Below are 14458 nucleotides of genomic sequence, written 5' to 3'. Positions count from 1 at the left end.
AACTCACCTCCCGTGGTCCCGCACTTCGCCGCCCCTCGCCGTTTAAATGCTGAAGAACCCAGATAGCGAACAATCTCCATGTCTACAGCATCTACCCAATCCCGAGGCATAAACCGACGGGTGAACAGTATCCAAAATGAAGCTCGTCACTCGCGCAACGTCTCGTTATCTCGCCGTCGTACGGTGAACTCCTCAACTGCCTACTCCTATGCACTTCGTACTGCATACCTTGCCCACCTTCTTCATCCTCGCGCACGACGTGTTCAGAATGCGCCAGCTCCCCAACAACGGCCGAAGCGGGCTTCGACGTCGTTTCAGGATTTGATGAGCGATTTTTCCTTGATTCGGGACTCCAAGAGCTCCAGATTCCCCCACGGCTTTATATCCGAGCTCGAGAAGAGGCTGACAGGGGTTTTGATGGGGAAAGAAAAGAGAAAAGAATATCAAGATCCACTGGTTGTTCGGACCTTTGCTGCATTTCTGAACGCGCTGAAGGATCATTCATTTAAGAAGCGGATGGAGAAGGACCGACGCGCCGAAGATCTCGTCCTCATTTTTTATTCAAATGCGACTAAGGAACTGAGCAAGGGTAAAGAACCCGATGATGATGGTTGGAGATTTATGGTGGATAGGCATGTGGCTCTCTTCGTTCGTTTGTTTGCGCTTATTCTCAAAAACAACGACTGGGCGAAGGAACGACCAGAGCTTGCAAATCGATTAGCGGTCCTGGAAACCAAGCTTCTCTCTCAAGATCAGGATCTCGTGCAAGCCACAGGCCCGTCCACTGTTGAGGTTGTAGCCCCCTTGAGCTATGACGTGAAGGATATGCCGCTTGTACAGCATGTTGCGAAGATATTTCACATAGACATCTCCCAGGTCCAAGCTGATATTGATGGTCATCGGGGGGTATGGACCGAACAAGCAGCGCTCCGAGATCTCAAAACATATCAAACTCATCTTAGTCTCAAAACTGGAAAATCACTCTCCGCGGATGATTTTGAAGATGAAGAAGCATATGAGACTTGGAAAAGGAGCGAAGGGCCGGACCTATCACAAATGATGCTCGCTATCATGCAATCGAACCCTGGACTAGCCAAAAACACTCCTGGAAGTGCCGTTCCTCAGTTCAACGCGAGTGCAGCTGACAATGCCCATGGAGAACCAAGCCCTGGAGACTTATCGCGAACAAGCACCGGGCGACCTATATCATACGTGATAGATCAGCCCGTGGATTTGAGCTCTTTGTCTCTGAATTCCCTGAATGATGACTCGGAAGAATCTGATACCTACACTTTCATACCTCCAGATCCAAGGTCAGTGTATGGCACCATTCTAGCACAAGCTTTTAGCTACGACCTGAAAGACCGTGATCTCGAAGCTACACAAGCCACATCGGATGTACCATCTATGAAGTTGTTTTCTAAGCAATCAACAGAAATGTTGAATGAAATTTGTCTACGCTGGAGAATCCCGTTGTGTTCCAGGATCGTTCTATTTTTGGATGTTGTGCGGTCAAAGTTTGTGGATAATGAGATTGACCTCGACACTCTGGACTCAGCATTTATATTTGTCAAGGAAATGCCATCTTCAGAAGGCAAGAAGCGCAACAGTTTTGTTTCGTCGGTGCTATTTGACAGACACAGATGGACCGTACATGACAGGTTGCTGATGTGCCAAATACTCTCTTCCCTTCATGAGGCCATATTGCGGGAGCTATATGATGTAATGATGGATTGCTACGAGGCCAAACCTCGTCCAATCGGGCCGACGATGTACGTTTTGGAGAACCATATTCAGCTTGATCCCGACTATACCGAGGACACGGGCGATATAGACCGCTTCCGTTCGTATGTCCAGGACGGCATGTCACAGAAAGCTACCGAGAAATATCAAAGCATTCTGGGCCAGGAGGTTCCCGTGGAACCCGAGGAGTGGGAATTTGAGCATGTCATAAATCTTTGCGATGCTATTACCAAACATTCGGAGAAAATTCGCAAACGCTATCGAAAGAATCCAGAGATTATGGGGTAGGCAGTATTGATACTCTATACGAAGGCTCTTTGCTGACATAACTTATCAGGGTCAACCCGTATGAAATTTTATTAGCAAATACTCTCGTGATATTTGCTGAGGATATCCATCAATTGATGATTCGAATCATCGAACTGGAGAAGACTAGAGAAGAAGAACTCGACATGAATGACGCGTTTGACCTTTACAAACAGCTATCGGCTGTGCGCGAACTATTTGCAAATGCACTTCCCGAGTAAGATCCTTGCAGTAGTCGAGTGGTAATGGGTGCTGACTGACTTTGACTAGTGCTTCATTCCCCTTCCATATCGAAGACGTATTAGAAGACTTTGTCTGGAGATGGATACGCCTTACTGAGAAGAAGGTCATGGATTGGGTTGAACAAGCACTTCGACAAGACGCTTTCAGAGTCCAGGATGGTGACACGGTCCAAGCAGCCGCTGAAAATTCCAGGCATAGCGTGTCCATAATCGATATATTCCGCTCGTTCAACCAAGTTATAGAGCAGATGATACAACTCAACTGGGCTGACGAGTTTCAGTACGCGAAATTCATGACCGCGTTGTCGAAATCGATCGGCGGGGCCGTGGCCAGATACTGTGAAACGGTCGAAAAGATGTTTGCGAGGGAAATGGATAGACTTTCCCCAGACCAGGAGGCAGCTTTGAACCAAACGGCCCAAGAAAAGCTGATGCAGTTTGCAAAAGATGCGTGGACCAACAAAGAGAAAATTGAGCCATTTCAATTCTTCCCGGAGGTAAGCTTAGTGAGGCGTGGCGGTTATCGATGTGCACAGCTAATTAATTTCTACAGTCCTTGGTCAAATTGAACAACGTTGAATATGCCCTCAGTCAACTGGATAGGCTCGAGCGCGAGGTGAACGTTGACGGCTGCGCGGAGGCGATTGCTCGGCATAGCCCTCCACAGCTTCAGAAAATACGTAAGTCGACAACGTATGTTTTCACGATTAAAGTCGTGGAGGCGGAGGATTTGAAAGCCTGTGATATGAATGGGGGCAGTGATCCGTATGTTGTTCTGGCCGACGAGTATCAGAAGCGAATTGCGAAGACACGCATCATCTACAACAACCTTAACCCACGGTGGGATGACACTGTGGACATCACGACTCAAGGGCCTCTTAATATAATTGCCACAATCTGGGACTGGGATGCAGTAGGTGACCATGACTATGTTGGCCGTACGTCAATCAAACTCGATCCGGTACATTTCAGCGATTTCCTACCCAGGGAGTATTGGCTAGACTTGGATACGCAAGGGCGGCTTTTGCTCCGAGTTAGCATGGAAGGAGAACGTGACGATATCCAATTTTACTTTGGTAAAGCATTCCGAACCTTGAAGCGAACAGAAAGAGACATGACGCGGAAAATCACGGAAAAGGTAAGCTTCCAATTCTCCATGTGCGAATGAGTTACTGACAAGCACTAGCTGACTGCATATATTAACCATTGTCTGTCTCGGCGGACTCTGAAATCATTGCTATCACGAGGACTCGGCTCGACAGTATCGAACTTCTTGAATCGAAACCGCGCCCAACAATCTACTGCTGCCCCTTCTAGCGTCGATGTTGAGAACGCACTGACGCCCCTATTTGATTATTTCAACGATAATTTTGCAATTATGGACAAGACACTCACGCCCGAAGCCATGAGAATGGTCATGGCACGCCTGTGGAAGGAAGTGCTAGCTACTATTGAAAGTTTACTCGTGCCCCCACTGTCGGATAAACCATCTCATCAAAAGCCCCTTACAATGCAGGAAGTTGAAATTGTCTCACGCTGGCTCGTGCTTCTACTAAATTTCTTCCACGCACCTGACGAAGAGACGGGGGAAGCTGCGGGTGTTTCCATCGATATCTTGAAATCGCCCAAATATCATGAGATTCAGAGTCTGAACTTCTTCTATTTTGAACCTACAGACACTCTCATACGTACTTCAGAGCGCATGGCCTCCGCAACAATATCCCGGCAACAAGCGAACCGAAACCGGGCCTCTGCGCCGCCTAACGTTGGTCTCGGAGGCCATCCCAGCGTTCTCGGCGTCCCAGGTGGACGTCGTGCCAAGAGTGTCATGGCCTCACGGAACTTGGGCACGATGAAAAAGGCTAAAGCGGAGAAGTGGCGCGAGGCACAAGCTGATCCCAACGATGACATGATTTTGCGGATCCTCCGAATGCGGCCGGAAGCAGCTGGGTACCTTCGTGATCGCAGCCGCCAGAAAGAAAGACTTGCAGCAGCAGCGGCAGCAGATGCCATTGTCAAGCAAAGCCTTATGGCTGGCGCAGGAGGACGAATGGCTGGTACCTTGGGACGTCGTGGATTATGATCGATTTGGGTTTACTCGTTCATGTTTCTGTTTGTCTACAACATGAATACTGATTGATGATTTGTGATTCCTTTTGTTTTCATCTGAAATGTGGATAACGGCGAATTTGCAGTACATAACATAATGATAATCATCACTATACCAGTACAGCCTCAACATAAAACAACCACTTGTATTTCCATAAATTGCTTTTTATCCCTATTTATGCACACCTACGCGTGTGGTCATATCACTCAAAACTTACGCAAGAGCAATACATTCAATCTCAACTGGAACACCCTTAGGCAGCTGCTTGGCTGCGATACAAGAACGAGCAGGCTTGTGGGTGAAGAACTTCTCATACTGCGCATTCATCTCTGCGAAGTTCGACATGTCATCGAGGAAGACCTGCAAACAACCCCGCCATTAACCATTTAACTCCAGGAAAGTCATTAAACAAAAGAACCAAATTAGGACTCACATTGACACGGATGATCTTGCTAACAGACGATCCGGCGGCATCGAGGATGGCCTTAATGTTGTCACAGCAAGCCTGGGTCTTAGTTGCGATGTCACCCTCAACAAGGCTGCCGTTCTTGTCCGCGGGAATTTGGCCCGAGAGGAAGATCTGGCCATTTGCCTTGACGGCTTGGGACTGTCTTTTGTTCAGTATGTGTTATGAGAATGGATTATCGGTAGCGCTTTCATCGATCTCTGTTCTCGGTGTTTGTTTTGAGAGCTTGTGCGGGGTAGCAGCTGCTGGGTGTTGGGAGAAAGAGGAATGGGAGACATACGTAGGGACCCACGGCTAGAGACAATTGTCTAGTTAGCTTTCGTTATAAGATCCGAAGAGTCGAGTGCAATTTTGGGGATCGTAAAAATGATAGATGGTGAGAACTTACGCGGGCAAGCGTTGGCAGTGAAGATGTTGGTTAGATCGGACATTCTGGCTGCTTGTACAGGCAATTGACCACGAAAGATAAGCCGAGAGTGAATTGGGGCTGTTAAAAGAGGACGAGAAATGGTCAACAGGCGAGGCGAGATCCTGAGCATGGATAGATATAGTGTGAGTTGCGAGGGGGAATTGGTGTATTCCGCGGGAAAGTTGGAGGGGCAGAAAGACATGGAGTCATCTCCCCACTTCCTACTTCCTCGTCTACTCCGAGTCGCCGACCAACTGATTCTCTCCTCCGCCAACCGGACGGACAGAGGAGGAGTAAGATTGACTAACCAACCAAGCTAAAGTATATACCTCTTCTAAATCTCCATACAATTACTAACAATGGACTGGCGGGTAATCTACAACTTGGCTGCCTGAGCATCTTTTTTGGCCAGATCACGAAGTTCCCGGCGCAAGATCTTCCCACTGGGGCTCTTTGGTATGGCCTGCAGGTACACAACACCACCACGGAGCTGTTTGTAATGTGCCAGGTGACTCTTGACAAAATCCTTGACCTGGTCCTCGTTGATCTTCGTTTTATCCGCAACGATGTACGCACGTGGAACCTCGTTCCCGGATCCATCGGGAGCCTGGACACCGATGACGGCGGCGTCAAATATGTGAGGGTGCGAGATGAGGTGGGATTCGAGTTCGGCGGGGGCGACTTGGAGACCCTTGTATTTGATGAGTTCCTGATTCGTCAGTATAAGCTCCCAACCTCAGTTCGTCATAGGGAAGAAAGTGGAAAGTACCTTTTTCCGATCAACTATGTAGAAGAGCCCCTCTCGACGCACGCCAATGTCCCCTGACTTGAACCACCCGTCTTCAGTGAAGGCCTCCTTAGTGGCCTGTGGGTTCCCATAGTAGCCCTTGGTCACTACGGGTCCCTTGACAAGGAACTCTCCCTCCTTACCCTCCTCAACATCCTTGCCGTCCTCGTCGACAATCCGCAGGCGCATATTCGGGAGGAGACGGCTGACGCTGCCGGACAGGTCTTCCGTCTCCCAAGGCATACCAGTGGTGCTGCCGGTTGTCTCGCTCAACCCCCAGGTCTGGTTGATCAGACATCCAAGTTTCTTCTGCGCCTTTGCTTGCAGGTCCGCACCCATGGGAGCGGCACCGGAATAAGCGCGGCGCAGTGTCTTGAACTGGTCTGTGACGGCTGGGCTGAGACTTATCAACAAATAGATGGGAGGCACAGTGAAAAAGAACGTAATCTCCAGCTGCTTGTTGTATTGAAGGAACTTGGGGAAATCGAACTTCTCCATCCAGAAAACTGTGCCCCCGCAGGCGGCAGGATTAACGAAATACCCTTGACATCCGGCAACATGAGCAGTGGGGAGATGAGCCAGAGTGCGATACGGATGCTCATACTTGGGATCTGTCTGACGCCGTTGTGCAATATACTCGTTGTCGAAATAGATAGGAATCAAAGCCTCAGTAACCATATTGAGATGCGAAATATTGACACCTTTCGGTGCTCCGGTAGTTCCGCTACTATACAACAGGCAGATGAGAGAGTCTTCCAACTTTTTCGGATCCGTGATGCGCTCCCAGTCCAAGACCTCTGACGGCTTCAAGCCATCGAGATAGTTTTGTCCCGTGGCAGCATTCTGAAGCACGCGCTCATGACCCATACTTCGGAGGATAAGCACACGATTCTGCGGGACACCCGCAGCCTGGGCGGCCTTCAACACCACGTCCTTGGACTCTGGGCCTGAGATAATCAACTGACTACTTCCCTGGCGGATCTGTCTCTCTAGCTCAGGGGGTGTAGCAGTTGAAGATGCCGCACTCCAAACACCACCAGCAGCTACAACGCCATAGAAGACAGACGGGAGTAGTACCTGGCCACCGGAGACTCCAACAGCAACGTCTGTCCCTGCGCCCCGACTTCCAACGCCAAAATGGTGGCGCAAAATATATGCAACTTGGCGGGTAAGAAGACGTGTCTGGGCTTTTGTGACGGCATTCGAGGGGTCCGCCGCTTCTGCATGGAGAATTGTACTCTCTGCACTCTCAGGGATAGGCGAGTCTGCCATGACGTGGGTCAGCCACAAAACTGCAGTACGAGATGTTCGAAAACATACCGAAAATAAGTGTCAACAAATCAATGTTGGGAAAATCATAATCCTTGTCGGGGAGGTATACCACCATTTTGCCGACAACTCTGTACTGCGGTACAGAGGCACTCCTATGCAGGGTTGTATGTAGGTAGAACGGGGTGGATGCACAGAAGCGTAAGCAGATTTGGCAACAACAAAAGCAAAAACCAAATTCAAGCGGCCGATAGGATATTTAAACGAAAAGCGGTCTTCTTATTTAATCATAATGCCACTTTCACGTTATCATCGTCTGCTACCCCAGCGGCACCGGTTTACCGTTGAACCCAGCCCGAGGTTTCTCGGCTGCGGAGATCCGCCCCAGTCTATGAACACATGCGGGGTTATACTACGGTGTAGGTATTACTACACGAAGTCGCTGCTGAGTACGTAATAATTGGGGGTGAAGATCTATAATGAAATACCAAGTATTATGAGTGTTATTGTGCTTTTCTGTTGTTGGTTTCGAGGTATGGTCAAAGAAAAGCCCAAAGTCCAAAGCTCGGTAGGTTCGGTAGGTTCGGACGAAGAACCAGGGTGGAGAGCCCTTATGCGGAGTTGCGGACTGCTAAAGTTGCCGCATTGAGGCTGGTCATTGGTTTCAACTAGTGAGGCCTCGAAATAGATTTGGGGCAGATAAGAATAATGTATTTAATATTAACAGTATGTACCGCGTCAACACATGTGAGACCGACTTGGATGATATGTACAAGTGCCGCCAGATCGTATATAGTACATTGAATGGCCTGAACTCCGTGCTCCAAAACGCTAAAAATAATAATAACGAATAATCAAGATATCCAACCCCAGTAACGATAACGGTATGTATACGTATATACTATGAAAGTTTGCTCTCACCGAACATAAGGGCTAGGGGCATATCATGTTTTGTTGTTGCCCAGACTGCCCAGCTGTTGCATAAACGCTGCAGTCTTTTCGGCGGAGAATCCAAAGAACACAGGCCCATTGAACACGATATTCGCTGCCGGGGCCTCCGGCGGATCATCCGTTCGCTTTTCGTCCTTCATACTTGTTCCATCGGGCGTCTGGGCAGGTTCTTCATTGCGAACTCTCTCCGTTTCTACGGCTGGGTGGTCTGGGGGAGGGGCGCCTGCGCCGTGACCGAACGGACAACCGCCCTTAGGCGGCCCTGTTGCAGTATCGAACGGCTTGTCGGCAGTCACGCCAGGAGCCGCAGGTGACTGGGTAGGAGATTCAAACGCTGGAGCCGGAGGTATGGGAACGTGGATGCCCCAAGGCCTGCTCGGTGATTCTCCAACGCGGATATCTCGCAGAGGCCGATCGAAGTGGCCTTTTCGATCCTCGTCGTTTTCAATATCGTCGCCTTCAGCCGGAGTCTGAGAATTGACCCCGTCTGCCCATTTTTCCACACGTTCCGCCGAGGAGCTAGCGGTTCGTGAGCCGTCACCAGGGAGGAACGCTCGATGCTTCTCTGACAAGCCTCGAATCATGTTGGTGAGGTTGCCGTATTTCGCATCCATTTGCCGAGAGCTGTTGGAGTACCGTTTGACACATATTGCATGACTTCTGGGGATTTCATGCTTGTGTCGCTCCACATAATCCGCCATTTCTTCCGGACTATGCTGATCTAGATATCTAATAGGACATCGCGAGGCGGGGCAGCGAGTTGACGAACGCGCAGAGGGAGCTTGACTTGATTGTCTATCCAGCTGCTCCTCTTTGATGGGATCTAAATGTTGGTAGCCGCACATATTACCATTTTGTAACGGCAACGCAGTTTCGATTCCATTGACCCCATTTTCAGAGGACAACTTTTGAGGCTTCGAGAAGGGGCAGCGCAGACTTCCACGTGTGCCCCGGGTAGTAAAATCTCTTTCTAGCGAGCCAGCTCTTGTCGCAACCATCCCGGTTGATCCATCATCATCAGGGTTGAGGAACGACTTGTAAATCCTCACCCCCTCTGTTATGGCAGCAAGGCCCGAATCTCCTACGTTTCCAGACTCTGAAAGAACTTTTACTACATCCACTGAATTTAGATTCTGCTTCTGGGGGTTGTCAAATTCAACATCGCGGCCAAGTATCTTCTCCGAGACAATCTTGCTGTGCGGGTCGAGTCCTTCGGGAGATCGGTTTGCGAGCTTGAGATACTTGCAAAAGTCAGCAGCGATCGACTGGGCAACTTAAACCAAAAAAAAAAAAAAAAAAAAAAAAAAAAAAAAAAAAAAAAAAAAAAAGAAGAAGAAGAAACAAAGCAGCGAAGTCTCATCAGATAATACATGATATGTCCGTCACCGTCGCATGGACTCCTGATCTAGAGCTAATCAAGTTCTCTCATCACTTGAGACAAGGGTTGTGGGTGCCAGGGGGTGGGGGAAGAAAATACCTCATCATGGGCATATTCCAGCCTTTCCTGAAGGTGTTTCGCCTTGGAGTTGGTTTTTTGGGTAGTTAGTAGTAGAGTTTCGAAAGCTTGAGCTAATATTTTCAACTGTCGGTCCGGCTGCGTATTGGCAGCCAGAGAGACAGGAGACATCATGTAAGAGAGGCAATAGAGTTACAAGACAGTAAAAAAGACATCTGCCAAAGATAGAGAGCACTTCTGCCTTCCGCAGAAGTACAACAGAAGAAACATGAAGCAGACTGTCGTGCGACAGAATAGTGAGTGAGGGAGCTGGAAGAAGCTTCAACTCTTTTTGTTGCCTTAAATAGTCACCTGCCATAAGCGAGATGGCCCGTGCATACACGTGATTACGTCCTAACTGGTACAGGACGTTCAAACACCTTTTAAAGAAATCTGATCTTCATTCACATCGATTTTACCACTAACTTTTTTTCTCGCTATCTTTGACTGGCAGGATAGCAATATTCTCGAGTCCATGCATAATGTAAGGGAAGTACTGTCGATCAAATAATACTGTTGCCTTGATTGGGTAGGCGAGCAGCATATTCTTGCGTGATGATTGAGCATGTCATGCATGTATCCGTGGATGAAGCTCTGCAACGTTGAGCTTCCATAGTTCATGACCAGCGCAGAAGGAAGAAACCGAGCAAAGCGAGTTCATGGGCTATCAATAGTAATGGCACAGCAAAGTAAACATCCAGCGGCTCGGCTCACCTGATAGTATAACTCAATAAAGCAACAGCAGATAAGGTTCCGAGCCAAGTGGAAAGTATAATACGTACTCCACTGGCAGTTCTCGGGAAGGTCTGGAAAGCTGGGCTGTGGATGTGTCTTGTTGGTTGTGCCAGGATCCATTATCCTTCTATAAATAATAATACAACTGTAATGACAATCTACCGAGGCGCGGGACAACCCAATGTTCTATTCATCATCGATGGCTTCGTGAGAGCCTTGCGCTCGATATATTAGGAACTTAGAAAACAATATTTTCAAAGCGCTCTTGTGCCCAAGGGAAAAACAACAACAACAACAACAACAACAACAACAACAAAGGTGGGTGTAGAGTAATGTAGGACACAAGGATGGGTGTTGAAAGCCTGAGAATACAGAAGAGAGCAGCAACTGTTCGGCCAGTATGTGTTATCAGGTGCAATAGTAATGCACAGGAATCGAGGTGCTGCATACTGATGCAAAAGTAGTGTTTGGCAACTCCACCAGCCAACAAATAATGTCAAATAGATAAACAACGGAATAACATCCATCTACTACTGAGCTTGGATCTGCATCTGCGGTGCATTCCAGTGCAAGAAGGACCCTCCCCGGCCCTGCGAGAACAGGCGAAATATACAGGGTGTAGGTCCCCGCCTTGTTTGCCTCCCGATTTCTGGATCTAGAATATCACCGAAGGTCAAAGTTATAGGCTGGGTGCAAACAATTATCCTCGAAACTGTCAACGACAAAGTAAACGCACATGGTTGGTGAGCCATAATGGCCAAGAGATTACTGTATCCATACCACGTTATGCCGGAGACTGGAGTACCCTTTGGAAGGAGGGCGTGTAATGTACTGGCCAATACGAACTTTACAAGAGAGCACCCCCCTCCAACCGATGGCGTTAGTACGTACTGGACGTGAGTTCGGGCCGCGAATCCCTCTCAGACGGGGAAGCGGAAGGGTCTTCTAGACGAGTCGAATGCAGTCCTTCGACGAGGATTATTTGAAACACGGCGCGAGACTGCAGCGCTCCGTAGGCACCAAAAGGAACCTTTAAGTGCGCACTTGAGGCAAGTGGCGAGCATTTACCCATCCGCTAGGAGGATAGCGATTCGCACCATTTCACCATGCATTGACGATCGGTGGTGGTGTCATTGATCCACAGACGGGGAGAAAGAGTCGTATCTGCACTTCTGCAGAGAATATGGAAAACGAAGCAAGTTGACCAACCGCTGCTAATCCTAAAGTGTTTCAAGGAATGAAAGCCAACCGGCTGAGCCAGATCGAGCGTGGACTTGAGACTTGACAGAAATAACCTCGAGTAACTCTCGGTGATTGACGGGCGCACATCGTGAGGGGAGTGGAGGGGAAAGACAGCGGCGGTGGGCTGATGATAGGATTCTAGACTCGATTGCGAAGGCTGGCGGGGTCTTGTATTACGCCCAGGTACCAGTGGTTAGTAGTATAGTATAGTGGACTAAACAAGAAGAACTCTGGGTTCTGGAAGCATGTAAGGCTAGTCCATAGGCTGATACTGTTCAAAGTGAAGAAAGCAGTGCAGTTGGAGTATTATTGCAAAGAGTCAGGAAACAAATATTAATATTCCAGAGACAGTCGTAGCATGAGGAGTGGAGTGAGTGACACCGTGGGCTGCCTGAGTAATCTCAGTTCCGTAACTCTGTATCAAATCTTTTTACGATTCAGAATTTCAGATCCTCAGGTTTTTTTCCCTCCCCCCCCCCTCTGCTTATCAGAAAAACTATTTCTACCTGCGCAAGTCTTCCCACCCCTCACCTCTACTTCTTTTCTTTCCTTTCTCTTTTCCTTCCTTTCTTTTCCTTTCAACATGTCCCAACAAGCCTCCTCCACAGCCCCCGATGCCTCCACCACCACCCAAGTCGCCGAACACCCCTCCTCCGCTCCCTCCCGCACCGCCGAACTCGCCAGTCTTAAGGTAAAGCTGCGCGCGGCGCTGCGCCAGTTCCCTGACTTCCCGTCCCCGGGAATTCTCTTCGAAGACATTCTTCCTATTTTCGCCGACCACTCCGTGCACGAAGCCCTCATCCGCTGCCTCGAACTTCACGTCCTCGAAACACACGCTAATGAAAAACCCGACGTTATCGTCGGCCTTGAGGCCCGAGGCTTCCTTATCGGCCCTAGTCTCGCTCTGCGACTGGGCGCCAGTTTTGTCCCGGTTCGCAAGCAGGGCAAACTGCCGGGCCCATGTGAAACTCAGGCCTATGACAAGGAATATGGTCAGGATTTCTTCCAGATGCAGTCTGACTCGATCAAGCCTGGTCAGAAGGTGATTGTGGTAGATGATATTATTGCAACCGGTACGTTCTGCGCTTATTACGATACTTCGCTTGACTAACAATGCCTTTAAATTTACAGGCGGCTCGGCGTACGCTGCAGGAGAACTCATCAAGAAGATGGGTGGCAATCTATTGGGCTTCATCTTCTTGCTCGAATTGGAATTCCTCAAGGGGCGCGAGAAGCTGCCTGCACCCGTTTACACTCTGCTCTCTGGCCAGGAGTCGCAGGCCTAATACGATCTCTTTACGATCTTAAATGATGTTTTCTACGAAGTCAACGGCTTCCAAAATAAAAGGTATCGATATATATCGGCCCCGGCCTCGCCCTCCTCGACTCCCCAATTGCCACGATCTCAAGCTCGACAGAGCATCTGAACCTAGACGGACCTACAGTTACAAATTGGGTCGTGTCAATGGGTAAACGGCATATTATTCACACGCATCACGACCCGCTGGCGGCCTGAAAGAGGACGTGATTTCCGACGCTTGAGGGATCAACGAAGGGCTTCTTCTGTTCTTAATCACTATAGACTTTGAATTCTGAATATACTATGTGTAGCATAATTAATAATTCCCTTTAGCTTGATGGTGGACATGCAAGTTAATATATAATCTAATCCAGCGGAATGGAACGCCTCATGACCTCCTCCGCCCAGTCCTCCGGGAACCCCAGCTTCACGGACTCGTTAATCGCCCGATTCATTCGCGGAATATACTCATCGTTGGGTTTTCCAAGCTTCACACGCTCCTCATCAATATAAACCAACACTTTGATCTCGCCACCTTCTCTCTCAAACCCGTTCCGTTCTCTATACCCCTCGTCCAACCACTTAACCACTCTCGCCCCAACATACCATTTATTATACTCGCCATCCCCCTGCTCCCTGGGTCTAATTCTCGCCGGAACACCAGATCCGGGCAAAGGAAGCCCAGAGCACTGATCAACCCCCTCATACCCGTCCAACAGCTTTTCATCCTCCTGACTCATCTCATAAAGAACCCCATAAACACCTCCGTGCGGAATCGATTCCGAAATCGACTCAGGCACTGCATCCCCCTCGGTTATTTGCCGACCAACGCGTAACCCCGCGGGCGGGACGACGTTCGCATATCCGAATTGACAGATTAGCCAGCGCCATGAGTCCAGCGCCGCGATTGCGACGGGGTGTGCCGAGAGCGTTGGGTCGTGGGTGCATCGCATGCGCATCTGCGTGGGCGACAGGTTGGAGCCATAGGCAAAATAAAGGTACTTCGTCTTTTGACCGGTTTCTTGACGTTGTAAGTTTGTTTGGAGGGGTGCGGGGGACAGGGCGATTGTTATGGCTGTGGTTATGGCCGGAGTTGAGTGGAGAGGTGGGATTGATGATGGGTCCTGAGTCTGGTCTTGTTGGAGATGCATACTGCTTTTCTTTCGGGGAACTCTGGAACGTGGGTGTGTGTAGGATGCAGGAATGTAAGTTGGAAGAATGAAGAGTAGTTGATCAGCCTGAGAACTAGCGGGGAGCGGGAGTGGAGTTCGGGGGCGATGGTAAATTCAGGTTCCTGGCTCCCGAATCCTGACTCAAAAATCGAACCGACTCGAACCCTGGTTCTGATATGAAAAGTTGAAACACAGGGAACTGTGGAACTGTGGAACCAACCACCTTTGGAT

The 14458-nt window shown here is 49.2% G+C and overlaps 6 protein-coding genes across 6 annotated transcripts; 2 read left to right on the top strand and 4 right to left on the bottom strand.

Annotated features, from left to right (window-relative positions):
- Positions 1-78: 78 nt before the first annotated feature.
- On the top strand, positions 79-4374 carry ASPVEDRAFT_144486 (C2 domain protein; the record flags this gene model as incomplete). Its single annotated transcript, XM_040807990.1, has 5 exons — positions 79-2027; positions 2081-2266; positions 2320-2788; positions 2845-3429; positions 3478-4374. 5 exons carry the CDS (start codon positions 79-81, stop codon positions 4372-4374), a joined length of 4086 nt encoding a protein of 1361 aa, XP_040674469.1.
- Positions 4375-4614: 240 nt separating this feature from the next.
- On the bottom strand, positions 4615-5406 carry ASPVEDRAFT_144438 (uncharacterized protein; the record flags this gene model as incomplete). The annotated part of the gene is made up of 4 exons (XM_040807984.1): positions 4615-4761; positions 4835-5008; positions 5148-5161; positions 5256-5406. The coding sequence occupies 4 exons, from the start codon at positions 5404-5406 to the stop codon at positions 4615-4617; spliced, it is 486 nt and encodes a 161-aa protein (XP_040674468.1).
- Positions 5407-5652: 246 nt separating this feature from the next.
- On the bottom strand, positions 5653-7450 carry ASPVEDRAFT_144786 (uncharacterized protein; the record flags this gene model as incomplete). The annotated part of the gene is made up of 3 exons (XM_040808017.1): positions 5653-5985; positions 6046-7328; positions 7384-7450. The coding sequence occupies 3 exons, from the start codon at positions 7448-7450 to the stop codon at positions 5653-5655; spliced, it is 1683 nt and encodes a 560-aa protein (XP_040674467.1).
- A 403-nt stretch (positions 7451-7853) lies between these two features.
- On the bottom strand, positions 7854-9910 carry ASPVEDRAFT_180284 (uncharacterized protein; the record flags this gene model as incomplete). The annotated part of the gene is made up of 2 exons (XM_040808857.1): positions 7854-9524; positions 9761-9910. The coding sequence occupies 2 exons, from the start codon at positions 9908-9910 to the stop codon at positions 8277-8279; spliced, it is 1398 nt and encodes a 465-aa protein (XP_040674466.1). The 3' UTR covers positions 7854-8276.
- A 2428-nt stretch (positions 9911-12338) lies between these two features.
- On the top strand, positions 12339-13041 carry ASPVEDRAFT_89914 (adenine phosphoribosyltransferase APT1; the record flags this gene model as incomplete). Its single annotated transcript, XM_040818699.1, has 2 exons — positions 12339-12828; positions 12887-13041. The coding sequence occupies 2 exons, from the start codon at positions 12339-12341 to the stop codon at positions 13039-13041; spliced, it is 645 nt and encodes a 214-aa protein (XP_040674465.1).
- Positions 13042-13420: 379 nt separating this feature from the next.
- ASPVEDRAFT_144481 (gamma-glutamylcyclotransferase family protein) lies at positions 13421-14206 on the bottom strand (the record flags this gene model as incomplete). The annotated part of the gene is made up of 1 exon (XM_040807989.1): positions 13421-14206. One exon carries the CDS (start codon positions 14204-14206, stop codon positions 13421-13423), a length of 786 nt encoding a protein of 261 aa, XP_040674464.1.
- Positions 14207-14458: the final 252 nt, after the last annotated feature.

This window comes from Aspergillus versicolor, assembly GCF_001890125.1.
Source record: "Aspergillus versicolor CBS 583.65 unplaced genomic scaffold ASPVEscaffold_16, whole genome shotgun sequence".
NCBI classification, from domain to species: domain Eukaryota; kingdom Fungi; phylum Ascomycota; class Eurotiomycetes; order Eurotiales; family Aspergillaceae; genus Aspergillus; species Aspergillus versicolor.
Note: the sequence above shows the minus strand (reverse complement) of the source record. Positions and strands in the feature narration are given on the sequence as shown.